Genomic DNA, 27,044 nt, shown 5'->3' with positions numbered 1-27,044 from the left:
ATGAGATGCTATATTATGTATGCAAAAGAGATGTATTGCAGAACAGATAAACGAGCAGTCAAAGAAAGGATGCAAAGATTAATAGCTGAACACGCTGCACTAATACTGATTGGAAAGTTCAGGAGAGAGAGTTATTCATCTTTGACTCGAATTAATATGCAGAGACAACGAAAAATAATGAGCGAAAGGAACAGTAAAGAAGGACAATCGAGATCTGAATGATGCCGAGCGAATGAGGGTGAGGCAAGAGAGAGAAAGACCGTCTTTAAGAAAGCCAAGCGATGAACGCGACCATCGCCATCCCTTTATTTAGCTGATGTCACGGCCTGGACCGCCAACAAGTGCAGCTTGACATGAAACATTCCGACAGTCCAGCTTGCTATTGTGGGACTCGAAGCTGGGATCGGTTGGCTGGCGAGAGGCGAGTTGGCGCGCGACAAAGAAGTGCCGGCCAGGATGTTGCAGCACCCGCCCCGGTTGGGCAACATTTCCCATTGATTGGCAACCGTGACAAGTCTTGCAGAACAGTGGATCATAGCAGTCTTTCTACTGAGCTCTTGAATGGACTCTTGCCATATCGAAGAGTACGCCTCACAAGCTGAGCCACCATCCTTGGTCAGCCAGACATGGGCCAGATTCGATAAGATGCAGCCAAACACCAAGCAGCAAGATCAAGATACCCGGTTGCAATTAAACATATTGATCCAAATATAGCTCCTTGCTATTGATAGGTACTTCTTACTTTCACATACGTTCAGTTCAGTCTCATCATCCTACTCCCTCCCGCTTGGTTACAGCCTCCACCATCAGGATAGTATAGGCCAGCCCTCAGCTGACTGCAACCGTAAACGCTTCACTGATCCCCTCGAAGGATGATATCTTGCCTTGCACACTCCTGGAATCGCCGTAATAGTGGAACCGGTACGTTCCACTTTGGACGGGATCGGGGTTTCCCGTGTTATAATATTCGTCCTCGATCTGCCATTGGAGAGTGACCTCGCTATACCCCAAAATCGTACTCGTCCTCTCCCAGTTATACAGAAGATTCCAGTCGCTGTCAGTACGCACAACATCCCATGATTCGGTAGCTAAGTTGTACCTCTCCACGGCTGCAAACGTCGATTCCTGCCGTAGGTTATTCCGGGGATTCGCTCCCACAAACGTGACATTCACCATGTCTCCAGGCCCGTAAGTGACATTTGCCGACGAGGATACAACATCCCCAAATGCTTTGCTGATTGGCGACCCGTCATATATAACCGAGGGGATAAAAGTCAGGGACTTGTTGGTGTTGATGGGAGGAATCTTTCCGGAGGATAGCGACGGTAAGCTGCCTGTCTGAGCTGACTTTCCCAGATACGGCAGATACGTAAGGGTCAGGTTGATGTATGCTGCAAGTGTGTTGGGGCCGTATAGAGTCGAAGCTCCCTCGTAGCGCTGCACTCCGTATTCCTCCTCGGTGGCTACGTAATGAGCATAGCTATTAGACGGCGCACCTAGGACCACAAGAGGCTCTGCCACTCCAAGAACCTCTTTGGCAGAGCTGCCAATCGCTTCTTTCCAGCGTCGTCCAGACATGGTAGTGGCTTCGCTTGTCGAGATGACAATGAAGAGTTGACCCACTCTCAGGACCTGAATGTCCACGATATTAGGTGTCCAGGCATACGGCTGTGTGATTGGTCCCACATCGAGAAGGACCTGCTTTGGCGCTTGACACGCCTGCTGCTCTTTTGACGGCTGGTGCAAGAAAGCGCGAGCGACATACCACAGAGGATTGGAATCAGCTGGTCCCGTGCCATTCTGGGTAAAGTCGAAAAGTCCTGGCCCGTCCGTGGTACCCGCTGCAAACGAGAATCCCAATGCGGCAGGACAGGTTTTTAGGGTACTCCCATTGAACGGCGACGTGAATGTGTAGTTGGACAGGTCCTGGTAAGTGTGGAATGAGCGGACATCGGCGCTTGAAAGAATCCGAACAGGATTGGAGTCCAGGTTGGCATACAGTTCTTTCGCAGCCGCGTATTGTCGCCGTCCGATCTCGAAGCAGCTCTTGGCGCCGTTATCCTTCTCGCGAAAATAAGGTCCACGGCCGTGGCAGTCCTCCGTCTTCCCGCCGCATGTGCTATCTGCGTATCGGCATTCTTGTCCAGAGCCATCCTCACACCAAGCTCCCAGTACATTTGGGCTAGTATCGCCAACATTTGACTGAGAAAAGCCTGCGACAAAGTCATCCGAGAATTTTTGGTCATCCTTAACACTCCGCTCAAAGAGCCAAGCGGCCACACCTTTGTTATCTCCAGTGGTTAGAGTATTATTATTGTACATAGATGTGCCATGTACGGGGAAGAAGGTCAGTACAGCAGTGGTCTTGTTGTCGGATTCTCGATCAAACCTCAACAGGGTCAGCGTCTTGTCCACATTTGCCGAGTACCGAGCTTTCTCTTCTGCAGGATTGGCGTCATAAGCATAGGGGCTTCTATTTATATTGGCATCTTCTAGGTCTATGGACCCAAAGCTGAGACGCCCGGGCGCTAAACCTTCATGGGCTCGCTTGATTGAGAGGAGGACACCGTCGACAATCGCCTGGTAACTCTGTTTATCAAAACCTTTGGTGGGAATTTGAGGAAGGAGATAATTCATCCAGGCACCTGGGCCTGAATGAGAATGTGTCCCTGTAAGGGCGATGTTCTGCTCATTATATCGAGCATACTCGCTGCCCAGGCTAGCAAGGCCCTCAAGTACTCCATGTCGGACAGCAGTGTCCCCCGTCAATGCATCCAGGATCAGGTAGATGAAAGTGTCATCTGGATTATTAGTATTGGCGACAATGAAAGCCCGAGAATAGATTCTCTGCCGAAGACCAGTCCCAATCTGGTCCAAGCTAGCATAGCCATTCAGCCCTAACTCAACAACAGGTCTGGCAGATAACGTATCAGCATCTATGCAGCGCTACTAGGATGAAGGTTATTTACCCCGTTATATCCGCCTTTCCTGCCCCTAGTAAGAAAAGATCATCGTTATTCGCCTCGGATACAGCAGCTCTGTGCGCCCACTTAGTCTGTGCAATGACACTGAGTGGCTGTTTCTGGTGCTGGAACAGTGAGAACAGTTGCAGCAGCACAAGTGCCGTTGCCACGCTGCTGGCCAAAGCCACACCCAGCCTAAAGTTAGCCATTCCACCGAGGTAAGGCATAAGCTCTAGGAGCGTTGCAGTACCAAAGAGCCTTCAGCCTGTCCACGGGGATGCGCCCTTCTTATTGCAAGCAGGGACCGACCGAGGCAGGAGCTATCACAAGGCATGCCCGGCTAATTTGAATAGACGGCTCCGGGGATGACACTGCAGGGTCTCTGCAACCTTGCGGGGAGGATGCGGAAGAGGCGCGATTGGTGAAAAGGCTATTGGAATGTAGGAGAAAGGGTCTGGTCCGTTCCCGTCGTCATCCGTGGCTAAGCTTGATCAGGAATGTTCTATCCAGCCCCGCGTCGATTTAGGTGCAAGAGTATAAGTTTGAACTCTGCTCTGAAGATGAATGACATGCGGTTGGCTGGTTGAGTCATCATCGTTGCGACTCTGTCAAGGTCATAGGCGGGGAACTGGCCAGTCAGAGACCAGTCCTGCCCTGTCACAAGGGACCCTGTAGATCGCATGAACCTCGTCTGATAGAGAAGCCTAGGCTAAGCCTTCAGTCAAGTGGAGAAGAGGCCCGTCTTGCCTAAAAATCCGGGAAAGTAATGATCGTGTGGAGAATGAGCGAGGTAAGGAGACGTCCTGTTCAGCAGTTCGACGAGATCATCTATACTTGGATTGCCCAAAACGGTATAGCCCGAACACCCCAGATCATCTCCGGCAGAAACTGCTGAGTCACCCACCAATGCTCACCGCCCTCTCGTGCTCGGCGCAAAAGCTGAGACGCTCATGGCGAGCTGTTGCTGGCACTGCTTGATTTTATACAAGATATCACTTCGCATTGACCCCTGCCGCTTCTAGTTTCTTGTTATCCGGTTCTCATACGCAGGTTTAAGTCAACATGCCTCTCATCAACGAATCCCACGATTCACTTCCTTGTAAGCTGCCTTACCTCTGCTATGAATTTCCCTTCTAACGCGTGGACCTTCTTAGACATCGAACCGGCCCCTTCCACCCAGGCACGAGCAGCTGCAGAAAAGCTAATTGCCGCGGAGCTTTCTTTGGATGCCAAAACAACCATCCACCCGTCCATTCCTGCTTTTCCTGAGTCACGGTTTTCTCCACTCATCCAGCAGGAGGTGGACCGCAAGGCTGCCGGACTGCCCTTGACTGGCGGAATCGACCTCTCCCGCTATGAAGCGCCTGAGGCGCCTGCTAAAGCCGCTGACGGAACCCCTGATCTGGAGGAATGGCGACGGACACTGCAGAAGGCTTACACGGCCAGCTCCCATTTATCGATGCGGCACGAGAATCTGGCGCTGCTAGAAGAGAATGGAAAGAATGCTTGGCTGATTGGCAATTCACAGCTTGAAGACATCCTACGGGGGCTTGAGAAGGAATTGGCCGAGATGAAGGAGGCTGCCGAATCTGTGAACAAGGAGAGAAAGCTCGCCCAGGAAGCCAACAAGGGAGAGATTGTGGGGCTGGAGGAGACCTGGAAGCGTGGTGTTGGTGCGATTCTCGACGTGGAATTGGCTGCAGAGGGCCTGCGCATGCAGATCTTGGAGCAGAGGCGTCAACTGGCGCAGCAGCATGCGCAGCAGTAACGGGATTTCTCCGTCAACCCACAATTCTTAGGACGGGCACTCGCTCGGCCAAGGTGTATGGAGTCGCACTGTTGGCCGGGTGAAAGGAGGGCATTGCTTGGTAGAGAAGCCGCTTTGGTAATCGGCGAGTTACCCAGCTCCTTGGGGCCTTAAAATGCAGCTTCCGCGGTTGTTATTGGGCCTGACCAAAGTTGAACACGACAAAGACGAAGCTGCATTCGACCCATATAAGACCATGGTTAATATTAACAGGGATAATCATTGGCGTGAGGACCAAAGTTGGTGGCGATGCCCGCAGGCGGGGAAAGCTCAGCATTTGCCATTCCCCGCACCACGGCAAGATCGAGGCCATTCACACGCCGTCACCACTGCCTCAGCTCTGTTGCCAACAAAAGCGACTCCGCTTAATACAAGCAATTATTGCCTGGGAATGAGGATGATAAGGAACAATTTTTCCGTCCGTGGCTATCCGGTCAATCCGCCTTGGTGATTGGTGATGCGTTTGGCCTGGCGCCGGATTCGTCTCTCTATCCCAGTCCGCCGCAAGTATAACCATTGGAGGATGGCCTGCAAGCTCCCAGCTGACCTGTACAAGGTACGCTTGGGCTGTCGCTGAGCTTCAAGTCTGAACTTGTCGCTGGCTGGCGAGACCATCTCCTGCCCGATTGGTATTCTGCTTGGCTTTCTCGCTGTCAAGATCTGCTCTTTGCCGTCGCAAACTCAATCCAGTCGTCCATTACTGACAGGAGCCAAGCTGCACCATTGGCACAGGCTCCCGTATATCAATCCTGTAATTAGATTAATCCACCTTTTATATCGATATATCTCAGACAACTCACTGCATGCACTATGCACGACCCCCTCTCGCCGTGCGGGGAATCTGCGGGAAACAAATTGTACTTTTGTACTCCAACATCAGAGAATGAAGGCTGTATACCGTGTACCATAGTCTCTTCGCGGCTCTCTTTGTTCCTTGTATGACCTGGACGGTCCAAAGCTGGTCGACATCCTTGTCAGGACTCGTATGCAAGAGGGGTTCTACATATGGTGCGGGGATGTTCCTCTTCGTCCATCGTACTGCCTGCCATGATGAGGAGGTGCTGCATCATGGTCTTGCAGTGTTGGGAGCATATAAACCGACCTCTGGAATCCCAATTCCCGGTTATTTCCTGTTGTTTTCAGTAAATCACACACATTCCCAATCACAGTTTCTACGATCCACGCGTAGTCAATCATACCCATCATGACCATCCCAGATGAAGTGGACATCATTGTCTGCGGTGGTGGCAGCACCGGCTGCGTAATCGCCGGTCGACTTGCCAACTTAGACCATAACCTCCAGGTTCTGCTGATTGAAGCAGGCGAGGACAACCTGAACAACCCATGGTAGGCTGGACACTATCACACTTACTCCCCAGAGCTACCCTAACCATGCCGTAGGGTCTACCGCCCCGGCATCTATCCCCGCAACATGAAGCTTGACTCAAAGACAGCTTCCTTCTACTACTCCAGGCCCTCGGAATGGCTTGATGGTCGTCGGGCTATTGTACCATGTGCCCATGTCCTCGGAGGGGGCAGTTCCATCAACTTCATGGTGAGCTGTGCTTGATCAACCCATATCTAGCAACAGTGAGACACATCCTAACACTGAAGTAGATGTACACCCGAGCCTCTGCCTCCGACTACGACGACTTCCAGGCCAAGGGTTGGACAACAGACGAGCTGCTTCCCTTGATGAAGAAGCACGAGACATACCAGCGGGCCTGCAACAACCGGGACATTCATGGCTTCGATGGACCCATCAAGGTCTCGTTCGGAAACTACACGTACCCTATCATGCAAGACTTTTTGCGTGCTGCAGAGTCGCAGGACATTCCTGTCACAGATGATCTTCAGGATCTGAAGACTGGGTAAGTCACAGTACTTCCAATGTACATGTCTTTCACTTCCTGCTGACAATATGTGCAGCCACGGAGCCGAACACTGGTTGAAATGGATCAACCGCGACACCGGTATGCAAGCATGCTTCACACCTCATAGATATATTAAGACTGACAAGACATGTTCAGGCCGCCGCAGCGACTCCGCCCACGCCTACGTCCACAGCACCCGAGCCAAATACTCCAACCTGCACCTCAAGTGCAACACCAAAGTAGACAAAGTGATCATCGAGAACGGCCGCGTCGTTGGCGTGGCCACCGTTCCCACCAAGCCCCTCGCAGGCCGCGATCCTCCGCGGACCATCTTCAGAGCCCGCAAGCAGATCATCGTCAGCGGCGGCACCCTCAGCTCCCCTCTCATCCTCCAGCGATCAGGCGTCGGTGACCCCGAGAAGCTCCGTCGCGCAGGCGTGCAGCCCCTCGTGAACCTCCCCGGCGTGGGACGGAATTTCCAGGACCACTACCTGACGTTCTCCGTCTTCCGGGCGAAGCCAGAAGTCGAGTCCTTTGATGACTTCGTCCGCGGAGACCCCGAAGTGCAGAAGAAGGTCTTTGAGGAATGGAATATCAAGGGCACGGGACCTCTAGCGACGAACGGCATCGAAGCCGGCGTGAAGATCCGGCCGAATGCAAAGGAACTAGAGGAGATGAAGAGCTGGCCCACGAATGACTTTTATAGGGGCTGGGAGAGTTACTTCAAGAATAAGCCGGATAAGCCGGTGATGCATTACTCTGTTATTGCTGGGTAGGTACCAGTCCCTCAATGCTCTTAGATGGTAAATACTAATCAATGTCCTACAGCTGGTTCGGCGACCACATGCTCATGCCCCCGGGCAAGTTCTTCACCATGTTCCACTTCCTCGTGAGTATCTCCCCACCCTCACTCCCTCCTTCCATATCCCCACCAGCGATCATAAACTCACTCATTGATCGACAGGAATACCCCTTCTCCCGCGGCTCCACACACATCCAATCCGCCGACCCCTACGAAAGCCCCGACTTCGACGCCGGCTTTATGAACGACAAGCGCGACATGGCACCCATGGTTTGGGGATACATCAAATCGCGCGAGACCGCCCGGCGCATGGGCGCCTACGCAGGCGAAGTGACAGGCATGCACCCTCACTTTTCGTATGACTCGCCCGCGCGAGCATTCGATTTAGATCTAGAGACTACGAAGGCGTATGCGGGGCCGAACCACATCTCGGCTGGTATCCAACATGGTACGTCCCCCTTCTTTTTCTTCCCTGGATCTATAGAGGTGGGCTAGTCCACTTACTGACACATGTGTCTGTCTGGAATAAAGGCTCCTGGTCCCAGCCCCTCGAACCCGGTATTTCACCCGCATCGCCTACAATGCTCAACTCCAATAAGCAGGATACAAGGGAGGAGATCAAGTATAGTAAGAAAGATATTGAACATATCGAAAAGTGGGGTGCGTATCCCCCCTCCCCCTTCCCACCTAACCCTTCCAAATTGCCTCAAAACAACAACTGACTAACGAATGAATGAACAAAAAATACAGTCCAACGCCACGTCGAAACAACCTGGCACTCCCTGGGAACATGCAGCATGGCCCCCCGCGAGGGAAACAACCTTACGCCGCACGGCGGAGTCGTCGATGAGCGGCTCAATGTGCACGGTGTGCAAGGGCTGAAGGTGGCTGATCTGTCTATCTGTCCTGATAATGTGGGGTGTAATACTTATAGTGTATGTTTATCCCCTTTCCTTTCTACATTCAATCCCTTGTGATATTCGGTATTGTGGTTTGTGGTATTGGTGCATGGATGGATGCTAATATGTATGGGTGTGTAGACCGCCCTGCTTATCGGAGAGAAATGTGCCGTCTTGACGGCCGAGGATCTGGGATACTCTGGTAAGGCGTTGGATATGAAGGTTCCGGAGTATCATGCTCCTGGGGAGGTGACGTTCTTGTCGAGGTTGTGAGTTGAGGAGTATTATTTGTGGGGATGGTGGGGGTGGGTTTTGTTTAGTTATACTCATTTTTCTTTAGTTGGTTGATTAGGATGAATATGATATGAGTCGTTACATTTCAGTATGATTGCTCAACAGTAAGGAACTAAAGTAATAGTCATTTCCCTTAATAATAATACAATTTGCCGAAATACCCACAAAACTGGCATCAAGTCAATTTGACATCAACTACAACTTCTTAGGAGGAACCACCAAATTCACATCCACACCATCCTCATTCACATTAACAACGCCCTTGGCTGCGACCTCCGCAATCTTCTTCTGGTCCGCCTCGCGATTCCAAACTTGAAGGTGCTTGCACATGCCATACATCGTCGTGATCGGAGGAGCGTATCCCAGGCCGCCCTGTTCCGGCGACTTGCGCGCGCGCGAATCATCCGCGATGTAATGCACATTGGTGATGCAGAAGAGGGCAGGCTGCATCTTGGAGATTTCTCCGGTGATCCTAGGGAGCCAGGGGAAGTAAATGAACTGCAGGAAGGAGTACCACTCGAGGAGGTAGGACAGGATGAGGAAAGGAACCGGTGGTACGCGAGGGAAGTTGGCGGGAGTTTTGGAGAGGGTGTGAAGGAGAAGATAGACGTCGCCGTAGGTCGGGGCAGGGTTGGGATCTGTGACTAGGAAGGATTGGCCACCAATATTGGGAAGTGTGGATGGGCTGTTAGTGTGCTCGATGAGGCGTTGTTCATACAGAAGGTGGGCGATGGAGACGTTCTCGGCGTTGACGAAGTTCTGCATGGTGTCGGAGAGCCAGCTAGAGGAGTTGGCGTTAGTTTTCAATCTATCTGTAAGGTTTGTCAAGGGTTGTCTTACGAAGGGGAACCGCCGGTTCTTAGATATGAAGTGGTGAGAGAACCTTCCGTGTCGCCGATCCCGTAGATACCATTCGCTGGCCGGATGCAGCCTGTGCGGAAGTTTCCTTCAAGATCGTCGGCGGCGCGGACGATCTTCTCGGCCTTGGATTTGGAGGCAGCATAGTTGCTGAAGAAGTCGTAGTGTTCTTCAGGGACTGGGGTCGAGTCATCGACTACCTGAAAATGACCTTTGGGGGCCTTGTTCCAGGGTGCGATCCAGAAGGATTGACTGCGGAGACTGACCGATCCTGAGGATGTCGAGATAAAGCAGCTTGCGCCGGCTTTCTTTGCGGCAGTCAGCACGTTCACTGTGCCGCCCAAGTTGACGTTGGTGCAACGGGGAAGGAAAGTCTTGAGGCGCTCTCCGGGCCTGATCACGGCGGCATTATGGAAGACGGTCAGGGGCTGGTCAGCGACAGCTTCAGGCCAACGTTGGGCAAAGGCAGTGGCCACAGCTTTCTCGTCGGCAATATTCGTCTTGAAGAATCCGACACCCTGGTCGAGGATCTCGCGACGAGGCGCTGCAAGGTCCAAAATGCGGATAGCCGACGGGTCTTCCCCGCGAGCGAGCAGATGGTTTACCATCCAACTTCCCACGAATCCTGGATTGTTGTTAGCTTGGAAACTGTAAGATATGGAGAATCGCATAAGATAGGCTCATTGAGCCACGTCACGCGAATGCTGTTTATAGCTAGAACGCACCTGACCCGCCGACCACGATATAACGCCGGTTTTGCTTTGGTGGAAGACTCTTCTGCACGTCGACTGGGTTTTGAATGGCATCCTCGTATGCTGCTTTGATTTCATCAACAGTCCAACGATGAGGAGACAGCCGGCTTACTTCCTCCGGAGTGCCAGTCATACCACGATTAACGTGGTAGAGATAGAGGACGGCTAGTCCGGAGGCAACGGCGATCTCTGAAAACATGTCGGAATGGCAGTCCTAGGCTGAAACGTGTAGTAAAAGGGGTACACGATGCAGACAGCAGGATAAAGGACAGTCAGATCTTGCTCGTTGAAGCGAATTTGGCGCTTTCACTCTGTAAATCAATCAATCCCTTTGCCAATGTACAAGGGAGCAATCCTATCGCAAGAGAGAAGATGATTGAGAATCAATCTAGTATTTCCAGGACAAAAGTATTGCTTAACCATAAATCTCATCGCTAACTTACAATCTCGCGTGGCTAAGCCTTAAAAGCCACCATCCATGGGTTCCAGAAATCCAAGCGAACGGAGATTAATAGTTCGGATTGGACCGTTCGGTTAGACGAGTGAGGCCCACATATCATTCGGTCACTGGCCAGATGTACCAAGTTCGTTAAGGGGTACGGAACCTATCAAGAAGAGAGTTTCTTTATGTCAACCAGCCACTAAAGCATAAAACGGTTCGTTCGAATTTGATGCATCCCTTGATTCCGAGTTGCATTAGCAGAAGGTGCCCTCCACGTGCGGGCGTCGGGGCAAAAGCAAGCAAAATGGTCCGACTCCGTTTCATTGTGACACCTTCGGAAATTTGGATGGCGCGGTCAGGGGTTTCAGGAGCCTTATTCCACAGGACAACGTGACCGGGATTTTATTGATGGCCGAATGGTTTAATTATTGAGATTCAGAAGGCAGGGTGTATATACCAATCTCAACTGCCATATACTCCTAGTAGACAGCCAGGAGTTCTCCGTACACCTTCTTCTATTGGACGATGCGTGCTGCAGGTATCCGTAAGCACCCAATTCATAACTACTGGTGTGCCGATGCTGGGCACATTTCAACCAGAACCGAGATATAGTACTTTCTTTGTATCATGGACTACACTTGACTAATCATATAAGAAAAACCTATCGCAGCGTTCACTACTTCGCGATTGTGGTTATTCCCTGACAGAAGATTCACCAGCCATTTCGGTTTTCTTTCCGAGGAGTGGGTCGGGCTTATCTCCGCAATTCCGAGGGTTTGCCTCTCTTCCTCTATGATATGGCCGAGATAGAGATGATTTGGGAGTCGCGTACAAAGGGATTACGATAAGAGCTATATTGCTGTTACTCTTATCGCCTGCAGGGGACTATCAGCTAGCAAACATATACTGGATTTCTCTTCACGCGAGTGTCCTACCGATGAAGCTAGTCAGTCAACTAAGGGATTAAGGGTGAAAGCATATCCTACACAGGAGTAGCTAAGTTGTCCTTGTTAAGTAGCTCTTTAGTCGCCACTCCAGCCTTCGATGGCATTGACATCCATATAAGATCAATCGTCGTTGGTAGTAGTCCTCGTGCCTTTGAGCTATGGCCACCCTAGCATACCATCGCTTGCATGGCCTGTGCAACGACTCCGTTTTTCGTCTTGGGCCAGGATTCAAATACTTGCAAATTGAATCCCAAAATAGTCTGGGTCCTAAGCTCCACCAAGACATACAGAGTACACAGGACACCATCCATGACTTTCTCGGTAGCATGCTTCTGACGGATGCTCACATTCCTCAAAAGTGTGGTATGGGTCAGGTCTTGGCACTCATTGACTCACCTCTTCAGGCTCGCGCACGAACTGCAGAATTGCCAGCAATGAAGAGACAAATCATTTGTCTCAGTAGATGAGTGTAGATGACGGCATGGTTACCTATCATATCTGAACCTCCAACATCCGCTCGGAAGACGGGCCGTTGGGTGGTGGAGTGGCCGCCAGCATCAGCATGGATACCTAAAAAGAAGGGCGCAGAGGTTCTGGATCGCAAAACAGAGTTTCCCACAGGATCGTCCTTGTTGTTGCCAAAGTTCCATCGGCAAACCGGCACGGGCGGCACTCGGAACCGAGCCCTGGACTGTGACTGGGCCATGGGCAAGCATCAACCCCGTTTTAGCCTCGACACCTCCCCGCCCTGTGCTTGACATTAGCTAGTGGACTGGCACCCTCAGGGTAAGAAAGACGCAGATGCTTTCTCCTCTTTGGTGTGGAGCTGGCTGCGTTCAGAGTTAGTATCGTCTTCCGACATGGTGGTGGGGACTGGGCTTCGTTTGCGATTGTGCATCCGCCGTTTTCGCCAAAAAATCCACCGCGGTGGGGATGCTTATTCATGCGGTGGTGACGTCCAGGACTTATCTCCAGTTTTCTCCCCATCTGGAGCAAATTAGGGATTCCTGGGGTAGGTAGATCAGTCTGGCGAAGCAGGGTCTGCTAGTGACTGCCATAGTCACGACAGGTATCCATGCAGAGAAACACTCGTTGTAAATGACGATGCATGTCCATAATTTCGCATCGCACTGAGTCTTATGCAGATCACACTCTGTAGGTGACGAATAGCCAGCTCTAGGTACGAACTAAGTGCGATTAGGCGGGCCTCGTATGCCGTAGCGCGATTTGATTCAGAAATCCTTTGCTACACCGTAACGCCATGCCAGTCCGTGCTGGAAGAAAAGTCAGTCACTGAGGCATTTCCCCTCCCCCAAAGCACCATTAGGTATATTGTATAGTAACTTAGGACTAAGAAGGGGTTTGACTCACTGACTGCGCATGCGACCTCCCTCAACTAGTCAATAATAGGGATCAGCAGCCGCGCCTAACCATGGATTCCCATATCCAAATGCTAGAAGGGGCTCATGTCCTGTCTATTTTACTGTATCCGGATCGTCGGTTAGGGAACACCCCAGCACCCCCGTCTAGGCAGCGGATCTGGCAACTCAACGTGGAAGACGCAGATGACTGTTAGTTGAGTGCCTAGCGGTGAACGTATCAACTTTAGTTCTCGTGCAATGTCCATCAGCACCTGTCTCTTCTCTGTTCCTTGGCAAGAGTCGAACAAGATCCGGTGGAGGAAAACCGAGGGCTTATCAGTCGCACTCCTGCCGACTGTTCTCGTCCGACGCCCCCACTTGGAGTGCCTTTCCTCTGCCTCGTTCTCGCTCTCTCGCTCTCTCTTTTCCCCCCCAAATGTCACTGACTCATTAATTTTAGTTGCTCATAATTATCGCGTGCGTTTCAGATTCTAATTTCCGCTAAGCTTTATCTTGCAACTCCCAACGTCAATCACTCCCAAAAAATTGCCATCTTCCATTCCCAGCATTTGTGCTCATTTCGTTGCTTTCCATGTCTGCTGCGCTACATTCTGAATTCGCGCAGTGTTGATTATCTTGGGAGCAATTCTCTGCTTGGTATCCTGTCGCATTGATTACTAGTTCATATACCTTCTCTTACTGGGTTCGAGAGCACCAGCGCAAGGTCCAAGGGTCAGTTTGTCGGTTTATTATATAGAAGCTGCAGCGCATTCCAGCGCGCTCTATCTTATTTCTTCCCTCACATTGCTCCTCCACCACAGCCATATAATAAGATTAGGAGGTCTATATCGGCTGAAACGACTGTACTCGGTCCAGCTGTGGAGAGCTCTTCCACCTCTGGGTCACGGACCGACTCTAATAGACGCCACGAAAAGCATGTCCTCCCCAAAGAATTCTTCATCAGATCCCCCGGCAGGCCCGAGGGATAGCAAAGAGGGGCCTACCTCTACATATGCGCAATCCTACGCAGTATCAGGCTCGTCCGAGGACACAGTTGATCAAGTGGATGGCCTGGCGCATATCCCTACGCGCGCCTCTCGGGCCTCGGTACCCTCTCTAGCCCAGAGAGTCACATCTATAGGGACGACTGGCACCTCTGACCCGAACTATGAAGTCGACTGGGACGATGAGTTCGACACAAATAATCCGAAGAACTGGTCGTTTCCCTACAAAGCTATGGGAATCGCCATCCTATCATACAACACTTTGATTATGTGAGTCTGGCGCATCGCCTAGATACGCATCATGCGATAACGACGCTAATCCCTTCCAGCGTATTATATTCAACATCGTACACCTCGGGAGAGTCGCAGATTGCAGCTGAATTCGGGACTTCCACCACCATCGTTACGTTGGGATTGACTTTGTACCTCATCGGTCTGGCTGTGGGATCCATGTTTATGGCGCCATTGAGCGAATTGTACGGCCGGAAGCCGGTCTGCATAGCCTGCTTGTTCATCTTCACGGTTTTGATCATACCTTGCGCGCTCGCCAAAAATCTTGCTACCCTGCTGGTTGTGCGCTTCATCGCAGCTTTGTTCGGAAGTGTAATGATCTCCACTGCGCCGGGAATGGTTGCGGACATAGTGGAAGATGACCAGCGCGCGCTGGCAATGTCGGTCTGGAGTCTTGGGCCCGTGAATGGCCCAGGTAAGCATAGCCGTCTCCCAGTCACAACCTACCTGTAACTAACTATGCCCTAGTTCTCGGGCCTATTATCGGCGGCTTCGTCACCCAGTACCTGGGCTGGCGGTGGATGGATTGGATCGCTCTAATATTGTCTGGGGTCGCGTTGGTCCTTTCATGTATCATGAAGGAGACCTATGGCCCCATCATCCTGCAAAAGAAAGCCGCCCGCATGCGGAAAGAAACGGGCGATTCACGATGGTGGTGTCGATACGAACAGAAGGCTAGCCTGAGTGAACTACTCAAGATAAACCTCGGCCGCCCGTTTGTCATGGCAGTCACTGAACCTATTTGGTTAGTCTTTCCGAACCCGTACTCATGCTGTCACCCCAAAGCTAATGCACTTGTTCATATAGTATATTTTGGAATATCTACATTGCCATCGTGTATGGCATCCTCTACCTGTGCTTCACAGCATACCCTATCGTTTTCCGGGATATTCGGGGTTGGTCACTTGGTCTCTCCGGTCTCGCATTCTTGGGTATCGGAACTGGATGTGTGATCACCATCTCCAGCGAACCTCTGATCCGCCGTCTGATCAACAGCCATAAACCGGACCCCGAAACGGGAAAGCCACCCCCGGAGGCAATGGTGGCTTTCGTATGTATCTGCGCGCTCCTGATTCCAGCTGGAGAATTGTGGTTCGCCTGGACCTGTTCGCCCGCCTCGATACCCTGGATTGTACCGATTCTCGCAGGTGTACTCTTCGGTACAGGCAACACGGGCGTCTTTATCTACGCGACCAACTACCTGGCTGGTAGTTACGGGGTGTATGCAGCGTCAGCGCTGGCAGGGAATTCGGTGATCCGCAGTATCCTAGGTGGTGTCTTACCCCTTGTTGGAACGTATATGTATGCCGGTATTGGTCCCAATTGGTCTGGGACGCTGTTAGGCTTGCTCGAGGTGGCTATCGTTCCGATCCCATTCATTTTCTACAAGTATGGGTACAAAATCCGGGAGAAGAGCGTGCTCATCCGGCGGATGCAGGAGGATAAGCAGCGATTGGCGGGAAAGCGCCAACGCCAAACACAGCAGGTGCCAAATCTCGAGAAGACGGAGGAGGAGACGATGGAGGTGTAATAAGGTGTGTGGTTGAACCTGGTAACAGTGAATAATCGACAATAAGTGCAGGAATACATGAGTCCTTGCACAGAAAAGCATCCTTGCACAGTAGGAGTTTGGATTGGAAGCCTGACTTTCACTCGAAGGAAATATTTGTCCGGGTAAACTGGGTATATATCTAGCAATTTCAATGGTCTTTCAGTACACCTGTTTTCAATTTGTAGCTCTCTCATTAGCTTATTCCTAGACATTTGGCTGATTGCCGGCTAAACGCACATCCGTCATCTTGATACAGGCCCAGAACATTCGTCACTATGAAAGGGAATGTGTTGGCAGATAAACCCCTTTATTAACAGAGTTTATTTATTTAGTCCCTGCCTAAAGGATGAGGATAAGCAGGAAAAGCAAAGCATCAAATTCTTAATGACGAAATGAAGAACAACCTACAAAGAGCATTTTGGGCACAGTCTTACTCGATGTCCGGGAACTCGACGAGTCCTGGGAAAGCCCCTACCCAAACCGCGAATTACTAGATCCAACGCATATCAAGAAACTGGAAGAAAGTTACAGACACGGTACTAAGCATACCGCTCCGGAGTACAGGATGCGAATTTCTATTACCCTTGCAGACTGGCAAGGACTGCTGAACGAGATGGCCGAAAGGCTCAACAAGGAAGATGACTCGTTGACAAGACCGACTCTAGAATTTTCGATTAGTGAGTGCGTCTCAAGAACCAAGGAGCAAACGATCTCACCTTAGTGCCGACGCAGTGTAACGAGAATGGTTATTACAACTTCACCCTCGACGCAGGCCAGCACCGCAAGTATGCTTTACTAAACTTTATCAGGCTCACGGGAATACGCAGAAAGAATTATGGAGAACTCCCCTCTAACCAGATGACTGATGTCACCGACATACCCCCAGAGGTGGGCCAACAGGTATGCGATTAATAAAAATCAGAAATAATGATTAATAGCTGTTCTAGATCTTTATAACAGATATAAAATAAGGATTATTATTAATAGATTACCGATCCTTCAAGAATCAGTGTATTCTGTGGTTCACTAGATATAGATGATCTTTGTCTTTATTATATAGTAAGTTTATCATAGTTCGTATTCGATTTCTTACTGTGACGGTCCGGAAAACCTCACATTGTTCAGTTTATATTAAATTATTGAAAGATATTAGTTTAACTTCTATATTTCTTACGACATACTAATAATAACTGGCCCAGTTGTTCAATACAAACTGGATATATACATATGACCAAAGAGAGTCACGAAGTAAGGAATGAAGATCTCGGGACCATTAGTAGTAGTATAGCACATAAAAAGAAGTTGAATAATTGCTAGTCATCAATCAATAATATATTTTATCAGCCTGTCCTCCGCATCCTCCTCTCCACGCCCAACGCTTCCTGCAGGATTCGCTCATACTCTCCCAACGCCACGGCGCCTGCTGGGAAAAGCATCACGGCTTCCACATACACTGGATTTGGATTTGATTGTGAGACGGCAGAATCATCATCATCACTCCTCCTGTTCCTCCTTACATATCCAAGCACGTTCACCCATGCGCCAACGGACAGCTCTTCTGACGTGACTGTCTCCAGCACCGCGTTGATATCAACTGCAACAGAGGGTGGTTCCAGCGGTGGTTTCTGACGCGGATAGTTGTGTTCGAGGATGAGGTGCCCCGTTTGGATGTTGTATGTCCTCACACTGAGAAAATCAGTCTCTTTACCACTATATTCCCGAACAAGTGAAGAGGCAAGCCTTTCTAGATAGTCTACGGTATGCAGCATGTAAAATAGTAAGATACACACATAGACAGACAAGGAACTCCACGCACCAACCGAGAAATCGAACCTTCGAGCTAACTGGATGAGAAGGTAGATCGGAGAGGAACGCCCGCGTAGAAGGAAGAGGTGCGTTCATTCCAGCAAGTCAGATATCTTCATAAGGAGGCCATTATATTGACGAATGATATCGAGGGCCGCAATGATCGATCACAAGGCAATCAATAAATAATACCAGTGAAATACGATGACCGGCGTGACCCCAAGCCACGTGACCCTACCACTCCGATAGGCTTAGCGCGTATGTCATAGGGCCAACGAGGGGAAAACCAACTTGAATCCGGCCGGGGATCTCCTCCATCTCTGCTCGCTCTTCTCTCGTCTCGAACTTTCTTATCACTCTCTCTCTGTTTTCCTGGCGCTTATCAAGGACCGCTGCCTTGCTCGACCTGGTCTAGGTGACTCGGAGCTGATCGCCTCCCGCACCCATCACCAGGATAAACACCGTCCAGCGATCTCTCACCGATCCCGCCCCGTTGCCACGGACCATCATCTCTTCCCATCCCACCTTCCACCGATTCCAGACCCGTCGTTACACTTCTTCCCGACTCAACACCAACAACTTCCCCCATCGGACGTCGGATCACCCGTCCCTAGCATAACCTCGATCACCGCAATAGCAACCGCTCTCTATCACAGCCTAATCAAACCCCATACACCCTTATCAACATGTGGTCTTGGTTCGGCGGATCCGCCGCTCAGAAGCGGAAAGATGCGCCCAAGAATGCGATCCTCATGCTTCGCGAGCAGCTGGATATGCTCCAAAAGCGCGAGAAGCATTTGGAGAATCTGATGGAGGAGCAGGATGCAATTGCTCGGAAGAACGTAACGTCAAACAAGGCCGGTAGGTGACAGCAGAAAAACAGCAACTAGGCAACAACAAATGAAGTCTAACGGGTTATTGATCTGTATAGCGGCTAAGAACGCCCTTCGACGGAAGAAGGTTCATGAGAAGAACCTCGAACAGACGACGGCGCAGATCGTTCAGCTAGAACAGCAGATCTACTCGATTGAGGCGGCGAATATCAACCAGGAGACTTTGAAGGCTATGGAGGCGGCTGGTGCGGCGATGGCGAAGATCCATGGCTCCATGACGCTTGATACGGTGGATCAGACAATGTATGTTGTTTCGTTACGGTATCATTTGAGTGATGGGAACACGGCAACTGACTATGGTCTAGGGATACACTTCGCGAACAGCACCAACTCAGCACCGAAATCGCACAAGCCATTACAAGCACCAATCTGGTCGACCAACCAGACGAGGCCGATTTGGAAGAGGAACTCGAGGGCTTGGAGCAGGAGGCCATGGACGAGCGGATGCTCAACACAGGTACGGTGCCGGTTGCAGACCAACTCAACCGTTTACCTCCTGCGGCAAATGGAGAAAGTAAGCCACTGTCCCTCCCTCTTTACTATGAAACTCTTCTAACGTACATGCAACAGTCAAATCCAAACCTCAGACCGAAGAGGAAGACGAGGAAGCAGAACTGGAGAAGCTACGTGCGGAAATGGCCATGGGATAACTGCCCAACTAGCTATTTTGTTTTCCTCCAATTCCTACAGACTCGGGTTTCTTTCATTTTTCCTGCTCTTTTAATCATATGTGTCAAAGAACATTGCTGCCTCAACCGTTTTGATTGATTGCGTTATTTGCGGCCTTGGAGTTAGTTACTTTCTATTACTTGAATCCTTGCATGATGGAATGAATCATTGTCTACTTACTCTCTTGTTGTCGAGTACATTGGCTAGTAGAGTTCGAATTGTGTAGCTGATCCTTAATACACAGTATACACGAATACATCAATTGTATCTCTACCTCGTTCAAATGTATTACGTCCACATGTACTCCTGCAGCCTTGTCTACTACTACTCATAGTAATCATGCCTAGAACCCATCCATTCATATTATGATGAATCCAGACGAAATAGTAGTAGCCTTATAGACAGACACATTCCCTGCTTAATATAGGCATCCACCATATTCATACACACTGCCACTGCCACTACCACTACTGAACCCGAAGTAGAACAGTGGGAGCCTAGTAAAACCCGACTACACAGGTACCTGGGGTCTTGCGAGGATAATCACTAGTGGATAATTGAACCTTAAATATTATTCACGATCAAGATACTACTGAGGTTAGTAGTGATCGAAATACCATTCTCTTGTTTCATTATATTATACTACCTTTACTTCCCATCCGTTTAGACTAAACTGAAATTATAGTCTCATAGCAATGAGGATAAGATTTGGAGATAAAAGAGAATATACGGCAAAAGCTAAAAATAAGATATGAGGTAAAGGATAGAAATAAGAAAGTAATAAAGAAGTAACCACTTATAACGACACTCCAGATATTGAAACGCTCAAACTCCCTGTTTTTTGGTAAATAATCTCGCAACCCATCCGGAATGAAACCCCCGCCCATTTGAGTGTGTGTTTGCCGAAGTGAAATGGAAATAATCAGTTGGTTAGTTAGGTATACGTGAGCCCCCGAAGCAAAGAAGAATGGTAAAGCCACTGCGAGGAAAGTGGTATAATAGGTAGCGAACGACCTTGGTTAAAAGTCCCTCCAGTGGCTTGAAAGGGGGTAGTAAGAGGGAAAATAGGATAAGAAAGCATGCACATCATGGAAACCAAGCGTAACTCTTGAGTAATTTGGCGCGAGCCCCGTCGTTCGCTTCGTGGCACCACTTGGATTTCCATTCCCACTCTTGCGCAGCCGCCTCGATAAGGGCTTCCTTGCACTCAGGAGGAAGTTCCTCCAGGATTTCGGGGCTCGTAAACTCGGGATTTGCGGAGTCTGCGACACTGATGAGGCCGTTGGAGCCGAGATCGTGCACATCGCCGTCTGGGCCGGGAACGCCCAGGTTGGAATACGGCGAAGATTCGAACTGAATGTCATGAATGGCAAATCGGCGGGAAAGCGCAGCCGGAACTGAGGAGAAGAGGGTAGACTCGGTGGTTTGATGTTCGGTTTGGCTGTCGCTGGGTTCCTGGGCTTCTTTGTCCGCAGAAGCTGGCTCTGCTTCGCCGGTGCCGTTCGTCAGGCTCAACGTGGACATGCCCTGAGCTAATTTGGTTGCAACTCGAGGGTCGGGAGGAGGCAGACGCTCCCAGCGGGCATGAGTCGGTTGCATGATCTTGGGGTACTGCATGACGTTTGTATGGATGTCGTACTGTCCTTCAAGGTTTTCGCGGCGCGCAAGCGATATGAGCGAGTTGAAGTTGCTACATGTAAAGTTAGTCACTATAGTGTCAGACAGGCTTGTCATCACATACCTTGCCTCTCGAGCATGTTCGAGCATCCAGTTATCGCCAGTAACCGTGACCTTGCGCTTCTTCGAATCCACCGCCTTTCCGGTGGGCAAAGGCACCGACGGGGCGCTGGTGTGATAGACACTACTGGCACCGTGCCAGGCTACATACTGGTTCTTGTTGTAAGGTTCGCCTGGAGGAGGGAGCTTATCTTCAGGGACGGCAAGTTCGCCCTCGACATCTCCACGCTCCCTCGCGGCCTGTGTATGGTAATCATCGGTGACCTTCTTTCCACCAACGATAATCTTTGCGCCGAATTCGCGGAAGACAGACCGAGCGGTGACGACACCGATAGCTCGGCCTTTGTAAGAGTGGGGGATAATTTCCCGTTCAATGAGGTCGCGTTTCGCCTCGTCGTCGATGATGATTTTATACAGTAGTTTGTGCTTCTGGAAGAAAAGGTACGAGTCCCTGAAACCAATGCATCGCGCAGGCTCAGTAGACAACATGTATTTGCGATCTCCACGGTTGAAAATCGTAAACACACGGACCCTATATTCTCGATCGCCCAGTAGATTGCCGTTCTTGTCCACCTTCGTCTCGCCCTCGGGGTCGTCTGGGAGGGCAACTTCGTCGTCGATAACGTCCATCATGTTCCCCTCCTTGTCGATCGGAACCTGGGTAACATGCGACGGGCCTCGGTTACGTGCCCACCTTCCACCACTAGCAGCGGGACGACCACGTCTGCGCTTGACCGGCGTGGACGTATGGATCGGTGTCTGAGGGGCGCCGTCATCAGGCGCATCCCAGTCTGGGGGACGGTTCTTCGGGGGACGACCTATGCGGCGCTTTCGCGGGATGGCTGACATGCGGCCACCCATGCGTGAAGGAGTGTCGCCGCGCGATGGAGGGTTTGAATCCTGGGCGGGTGTTGCGGCTGTCTCTTCCTCCTGGCTGGGTTCTGCCTGGGCTTCCGCCTCAGGATCCTTATCCGAAGCATCTCCTGGATCTTCCATCGCTGGCGATGATCCACGCGATGGGGGTGCTTCGATCATCTCCTCGTCCGAGGCATCGGGGAGCGGAGGGGCGGCATTCCCTACTGGGTAATTAGTTGTTCGCGTCCGTGACGACCGAGGCCGCAGCGGCCAAGGAAAGGGTTGAGGTGGAAACCAAGCAAGTCACGTACGCATTGATTGCGCAGCTGCTTGAGCAGCCGCACGAAGTTTCCTAGCCATACCGACGGGTGAATGGGTAAGATGGGCAAGGAACGCCGACCTGAATTTACTGGAGCGACAGAGCTGAATGGAGGCCCTTGGGGATGTTCCTTTCCGCAGCCATTCGCGCTAGAGCCAGACGGGACTAGGTTTCTCCGAGTCCCCGGTTTAGCATCACGTGACTAAACAAGATACCCCTGATGCCTGAGGCAGATAGAGTTGTTCCAGCCACGTGCCGAACCAATGATGGAGATAATCGGAGACCCTCATCGAGGCTGGAGTCCGTTTGGCGCTTCCTGCACCATGATGTCATGGTCCCTTTCCGCTGATCGCCGACGGTTCGTTCCTTCGAACTGATTCGTGATCGCGCGAGCCATCTTGTGTTGCCGTTTCCCGCTGAACAGTTATCGGCTTCCCCGTGTAGATACACCCCCCTAACCCCCTACTACTACACGGCAAATAGCAAGTGCAGTATGCGGGATTTCCTCCGAGGGTCAGTCATCCGTTGACTTTCGCTACACAAGAGCTATGTGGTCTAGACAGGTACGGTAGCCTTGCATCCTGGCGGAAGCTGAACAGAACCATTGCCAGCACGACCCAAGCCAGCAGATGAATCATCTGCAGCGATAAGGTATGCGCCAGCCTGACCACTGACGTATGTATGTGACAGCGATAACCTGTTCGGCCTCAACTTCACATGTCCGCAAAAGAGGCGGTGGGAGAGGGAGCTTCTGGAACCCCTCAAAAAAAACCCCCCCCCCACCACCATCAATAATAGCGGCAGAGCAGGACTGCTGTGCTCCGCATTCCTCAACTCTGACCACCCTTATGCACCTTGAAGGAGGGTAGGCCCCATCGCGTCACATAATCTTCAACGTGTTGGAGCCTGGTGCTGCGAGGCCATCGCGGTACGGTCCCCTCCGTGGTATCGGAATCGAGCGTGGGCCCGTGGATGTTTTCGGAGCGTCTGTGGTGACCAGATGCTGCGTGCCGCAGATCGCTTACACAACCTCGCAGCAGCCTGCAGGTGACCTACCTACTGATCGTGTCCAAGTAGCCTCAGATGCAGCGACGGTCTCCCTAGTCGACTAGGGCAGTTAGCTTATTATTGGCGGATCGTGGAGGGGCGAGTGCGAAGACAAAGCAGAACTCCACCAAAAGGTTCCCCTGGATATCTTTTCCTGCGATTTCTGGTAGGCATCAATTTCCTAAAGTGGCGATCTGAGGAGAGGCTACTCCTACCAAAACTTGCTATCTGCACGACGAAGCTCAGTGTCGGTTACACCATCGCAGTGATTGGCATTTTTTAGGACTTCCCCCTCCTCCTCCCATCCCCATTTTCCGGTCTACTACGGCCGGCTGTTTTTACCGTCGAACCAGGCCATTCTGAAACATAATCGATCCTACCTAAGCAGCGACTGCATTACAATGCTACTGGATCTGGCAGCTGCACGGACATGGTGTAACTCCATATCGGCGACTTACCACCTCCCAGCCGTACAGCTGCCCTGAGCTTGTGATGCACAAACGTAAGGGGGTGACGAGCCCGGGATTGCCGCTAACCTCGGGGCGCGCGATCTCCCATCGTCCGGAACACCTTGATTTGACCGTGAGAGGTATAGATTACAGTCTGGCCGATAGTTTGACTCAGATAAGAGGAGAAATGCAACGCTTCGACGACCTAAGACTAAGAAGAATTCCAAAAGGGTTGAGGATGCCGCTGCGGTCATACTACTACCTCCGATGTAAATGGATATTTAGTGTTTATGGAGAGACTGCAGAGCTCCCATAGCATTCAGCAGGGCTGTGTATCGTTTGAGGAGACCCGTAGTTCCGCTAACACATCTGAAGCGCGGGGCATCTGAGGGTCTGAAAAACTACATGATGTCACTTGATTTCAAGTTATCGCTCATAGTGTAGCTTAGCTAGCTCGCCGTTCGACGGTCATTGACACCATAAGGAAACGAGGTCCGGGCGGAAAGGCAACGAATACCTAATCGGGCAATCAGTCGATCCGAACCGGCTACGAATTACTTTAATGACCTTGGTTAAAACGTTAATGGGAAACACCAGAGACTCTCCGCGGGTATGAATCATAGTCCTAACGAGGTACTGTACATGTACCTCAAAGCCCCTATCCTAGTCAAGTAAAGAGGAAAGAAACCAATCACTACCACAACAGTACTGTGTTTAGACATCAACAAACCAAGAGAGGGTCAGTGAGCTGTGATGAGATATCTCAATGGTTGTTGATGAGTTGATGACAGTTGCGGTGACCAGCAACTTACTACTACCCCACCCCACTCCAGTCCAACCGCGAGGGAACCGCAAAAAAAAGGATAAGAATAAGAATAATGAGAGGTGAGGAGGTGGCGGCGGAGAAAATGATCTCCGGAGACATTTTCGATGATTATTTACCTTCTTGTCGGAGGGGCGTTTAGCGTGAGGAGATGGTGGAGAGAGGAAAGAGGAGAAGGAGAAAAAGGGAAACCGATATCCATTTTAGCTAAAAAGAGGAATTAGTTATTGGCATGCTTGCCGGAATTTTGAGGTAGTGGTAGTAGTGGAGGAGCATAAGCTTTCTACCGAGTATTACATGGGCAAAGAGTATCTGCAGGTCATTATTATTGCATTTTAAGGTGGAATTATTGGGTGATAATGCGGAAGTGAGATAGTAGATTATTTGGCCGGACTTTGCCGTTCCATATTCGAAAAGAGGTATATACTAGTATAGAAGAGCTAGAAGAGGAAAGGAAGGAGGGAGGCAGAGGAATAATTGACTAAGATACTACTACTTTTAGGCACAGTTGGCAATGGAAAAGATAGAGAAGCCTAAAGAACAGACAGACCCATTCCATGGCAGTGACTGGTGTTGGAATTATGCAGCGGGTTTTCTTGACTTTCGAGCATTCCCGGTTCCCACCCAGCCCACCCACCCATCCATCCATGTCCACCGGGCGGATAGCCCATCCTTGTTCAAAGAAGGGCCCAAGAGAGAAGGAGAGGGAGGCAAACCGGCACATCATCGGACCTCTGCGGTCATCGGCGGCTTGGGAGACTGTCATCCTTTTGCTGTGGACGGATAATAATATCTATCTTTTCTTGAAGGAGGGGGGGAAAAGGAAAAGGAGGAGATGGAGGAAAGGCAATTATTTCAACCACCCTGAACCCCCCGGCAGGATCAAAAAAAAAAAAAGAAATAGGAAAAGGAGAGATGATGGTAGTGGTAGTGAATCAATCATCCAGGAATCTTCTTTTCTTGTCCTCTTCTCTTATCATTCTTCAACCAAGGCATCTCCATCCGTTCCAAGAAGTTCCCCTCCTCCTTCCTCCTCATCACCGCTAGATAAATGTTACTGTGTGCCTCCAGCCACCAAAGCGATGTGGTTCGTGGTTGACTTCACCAGTGGTTCCATCCCGTACAGCGCTTCGTCTATTTGCCAGCAGCATCGCCATCTCCACTCCGTCTGAGGCCTTTTCCCTTTTCCATTTACTACGCCTCCTGCCGCCCTTTGATTCGTTCCCTTCCCAATGGGTGGCATTTGCCTCCAATTCTAAGGGACGCCTTGAGACAACAATGCACCCTTGACTAGGCTACTTCCTTCACCAGTAGCGTTCCGAAGCTGTGCCAGGCTAGTGTCGGTTCGAAGAGTCATCAAAGCAAACCACCTTGACCGGTCATCACATAAGACCCATCCTATAGTATAAGCAAGTTCCAGCAGACCTGAAAAAGGGCTTCACCACCAATTCTGACCTGTGTCCTGGCACGAGAAAGTACCGGGAAGAAAAGAGGAGGTCACGTCGTATTCTTGTCGTGTTTCGTTCCATACACAGCCATCGCTGGTTCTAACCATCATCTCTTCTCTTCCTCGCTTGTTCCTTGGGTTTAGCCTCAACCATCCTCCCCCCTCACCAGTGCTTTGATGACCCAACAGGTCCTGTAACTCAGCTCCTGCACGCTTCAAACCCTTTTTTTGACACGCTTTTGCCTTCCAACTTCCTTTCTTGTTCCCCAGAATCTCGGTCGCGAAAGTTACCACAAGTCAACGGTCCCCATCCGCAGTCCCTGACCCGTTCAGCGGCTTCAGCGGCAGCTTATGTCTATGACTATTGGGGGGTTTGGTTCGTTTTAACGCCACCTCATCGCCAAACCTCAAATTTGAATTAACCGTCAAACGTTGATTCCCGAATTTCATCTTCTAAACCTTCTTCTTTTTTCTCTTCGTATACTGATATATCCCGGGGTTTACTTCTTTTTTTTTTTTTTGTTTTTAAATAAACCCATCCTCCTTCGTGTTTCTTCCTATCAGTTCTGGCCATCTGGTACGAAACCCGCCATCCGCCGGCGTCCGCCCGCCATTTGTCCGTCCACGCCTGATTGACGCTAAGGCTCCGTCGCCCACATTGACGGGCATTAATTGCCTGCCCGAGACTGACTGATTGAGTTCTTGGAAGCCATAAGTGCTTTCTTCAAGTTCGCCCCGGGAATTCATTGGGTTTTGTCTGTGAGTAAAACCCTCCAGGTTTGTGCTTCTCTTCCGTGCCTTTTTCCCTTCCCTCATCCATCGCTCTGCATCCTTGGCCGTTGACCCCATCAGCTCTATCCACTTTCCCTTCCACGGCTCCGTCAACACTGTTCTCCTAACAACTTGTCAACAGTAACAGGGCATCCCGCTTTTCTACCCCTCCCTTCTCTTCGCTATCCGCACCCGATCGGATTCATCCTCCCGCAAACTTCCTTGACTTGTCAACGTCCAACAGCGTCTGACTCACCTTTTTCAAATTCTCACATTTCAGCTCGTCGTTGAAAGACGTCATATCTTCAGCAACCTGTCCTCAGTCATCTCGTCGATTTTGACATCACTACGCCTATCGCAGCGGCGCGACCGACAAACTCGA

The 27,044-nt window shown here is 50.7% G+C and overlaps 11 protein-coding genes across 11 annotated transcripts; 4 read left to right on the top strand and 7 right to left on the bottom strand.

The window, feature by feature from the left end:
• Nucleotides 1-828: 828 nt before the first annotated feature.
• On the bottom strand, nucleotides 829-3,172 carry An18g05500 (uncharacterized protein; the record flags this gene model as incomplete). Its single annotated transcript, XM_001398963.1, has 2 exons — nucleotides 829-2,914; nucleotides 2,970-3,172. The coding sequence occupies 2 exons, from the start codon at nucleotides 3,170-3,172 to the stop codon at nucleotides 829-831; spliced, it is 2,289 nt and encodes a 762-aa protein (XP_001399000.1).
• Nucleotides 3,173-4,025: 853 nt separating this feature from the next.
• On the top strand, nucleotides 4,026-4,731 carry An18g05490 (uncharacterized protein; the record flags this gene model as incomplete). The annotated part of the gene is made up of 2 exons (XM_001398962.1): nucleotides 4,026-4,062; nucleotides 4,118-4,731. The coding sequence occupies 2 exons, from the start codon at nucleotides 4,026-4,028 to the stop codon at nucleotides 4,729-4,731; spliced, it is 651 nt and encodes a 216-aa protein (XP_001398999.1).
• Nucleotides 4,732-5,974: 1,243 nt separating this feature from the next.
• Nucleotides 5,975-8,618, top strand: An18g05480 (uncharacterized protein; the record flags this gene model as incomplete). Its single annotated transcript, XM_001398961.3, has 10 exons — nucleotides 5,975-6,117; nucleotides 6,172-6,325; nucleotides 6,388-6,641; nucleotides 6,700-6,743; nucleotides 6,801-7,416; nucleotides 7,473-7,533; nucleotides 7,609-7,894; nucleotides 7,978-8,106; nucleotides 8,197-8,381; nucleotides 8,487-8,618. The coding sequence occupies 10 exons, from the start codon at nucleotides 5,975-5,977 to the stop codon at nucleotides 8,616-8,618; spliced, it is 2,004 nt and encodes a 667-aa protein (XP_001398998.1).
• A 216-nt stretch (nucleotides 8,619-8,834) lies between these two features.
• An18g05470 (uncharacterized protein) lies at nucleotides 8,835-10,448 on the bottom strand (the record flags this gene model as incomplete). The annotated part of the gene is made up of 3 exons (XM_001398960.1): nucleotides 8,835-9,420; nucleotides 9,480-10,122; nucleotides 10,223-10,448. The coding sequence occupies 3 exons, from the start codon at nucleotides 10,446-10,448 to the stop codon at nucleotides 8,835-8,837; spliced, it is 1,455 nt and encodes a 484-aa protein (XP_001398997.1).
• A 426-nt stretch (nucleotides 10,449-10,874) lies between these two features.
• An18g05460 (hypothetical protein) lies at nucleotides 10,875-12,962 on the bottom strand (the record flags this gene model as incomplete). The annotated part of the gene is made up of 8 exons (XM_059745833.1): nucleotides 10,875-11,063; nucleotides 11,149-11,271; nucleotides 11,397-11,576; nucleotides 11,680-11,730; nucleotides 11,815-12,014; nucleotides 12,128-12,324; nucleotides 12,378-12,679; nucleotides 12,891-12,962. The coding sequence occupies 8 exons, from the start codon at nucleotides 12,960-12,962 to the stop codon at nucleotides 10,875-10,877; spliced, it is 1,314 nt and encodes a 437-aa protein (XP_059606609.1).
• Nucleotides 12,963-13,935: 973 nt separating this feature from the next.
• An18g05450 (uncharacterized protein) lies at nucleotides 13,936-16,920 on the top strand (the record flags this gene model as incomplete). Its single annotated transcript, XM_001398958.3, has 7 exons — nucleotides 13,936-14,273; nucleotides 14,333-14,709; nucleotides 14,763-15,039; nucleotides 15,102-15,819; nucleotides 16,259-16,523; nucleotides 16,568-16,746; nucleotides 16,834-16,920. The coding sequence occupies 7 exons, from the start codon at nucleotides 13,936-13,938 to the stop codon at nucleotides 16,918-16,920; spliced, it is 2,241 nt and encodes a 746-aa protein (XP_001398995.3).
• Nucleotides 16,921-17,186: 266 nt separating this feature from the next.
• An18g05440 (hypothetical protein) lies at nucleotides 17,187-18,241 on the bottom strand (the record flags this gene model as incomplete). The annotated part of the gene is made up of 3 exons (XM_059745832.1): nucleotides 17,187-17,690; nucleotides 17,891-17,991; nucleotides 18,043-18,241. 3 exons carry the CDS (start codon nucleotides 18,239-18,241, stop codon nucleotides 17,187-17,189), a joined length of 804 nt encoding a protein of 267 aa, XP_059606608.1.
• Nucleotides 18,242-18,338: 97 nt separating this feature from the next.
• On the top strand, nucleotides 18,339-19,195 carry An18g05430 (uncharacterized protein; the record flags this gene model as incomplete). The annotated part of the gene is made up of 4 exons (XM_001398956.3): nucleotides 18,339-18,513; nucleotides 18,584-18,788; nucleotides 18,851-19,059; nucleotides 19,116-19,195. The coding sequence occupies 4 exons, from the start codon at nucleotides 18,339-18,341 to the stop codon at nucleotides 19,193-19,195; spliced, it is 669 nt and encodes a 222-aa protein (XP_001398993.1).
• A 1,105-nt stretch (nucleotides 19,196-20,300) lies between these two features.
• On the bottom strand, nucleotides 20,301-22,415 carry An18g05420 (uncharacterized protein; the record flags this gene model as incomplete). The annotated part of the gene is made up of 4 exons (XM_059745831.1): nucleotides 20,301-20,904; nucleotides 20,956-22,027; nucleotides 22,114-22,327; nucleotides 22,410-22,415. The coding sequence occupies 4 exons, from the start codon at nucleotides 22,413-22,415 to the stop codon at nucleotides 20,301-20,303; spliced, it is 1,896 nt and encodes a 631-aa protein (XP_059606607.1).
• A 265-nt stretch (nucleotides 22,416-22,680) lies between these two features.
• Nucleotides 22,681-25,210, bottom strand: An18g05410 (uncharacterized protein; the record flags this gene model as incomplete). Its single annotated transcript, XM_059745830.1, has 9 exons — nucleotides 22,681-22,788; nucleotides 22,823-22,885; nucleotides 22,980-23,145; nucleotides 23,394-23,464; nucleotides 23,515-23,548; nucleotides 23,631-23,876; nucleotides 23,922-24,014; nucleotides 24,139-24,257; nucleotides 24,995-25,210. 9 exons carry the CDS (start codon nucleotides 25,208-25,210, stop codon nucleotides 22,681-22,683), a joined length of 1,116 nt encoding a protein of 371 aa, XP_059606606.1.
• A 210-nt stretch (nucleotides 25,211-25,420) lies between these two features.
• An18g05400 (hypothetical protein) lies at nucleotides 25,421-26,963 on the bottom strand (the record flags this gene model as incomplete). The annotated part of the gene is made up of 8 exons (XM_059745829.1): nucleotides 25,421-25,477; nucleotides 25,550-25,647; nucleotides 25,729-25,842; nucleotides 25,900-26,097; nucleotides 26,183-26,211; nucleotides 26,478-26,567; nucleotides 26,662-26,778; nucleotides 26,881-26,963. The coding sequence occupies 8 exons, from the start codon at nucleotides 26,961-26,963 to the stop codon at nucleotides 25,421-25,423; spliced, it is 786 nt and encodes a 261-aa protein (XP_059606605.1).
• Nucleotides 26,964-27,044: the final 81 nt, after the last annotated feature.

This window comes from Aspergillus niger (genome assembly GCF_000002855.4).
Source record: "Aspergillus niger supercontig An18".
NCBI lineage: Eukaryota > Fungi > Ascomycota > Eurotiomycetes > Eurotiales > Aspergillaceae > Aspergillus > Aspergillus niger.
This window is presented reverse-complemented; position numbering and strand designations above follow the sequence as displayed.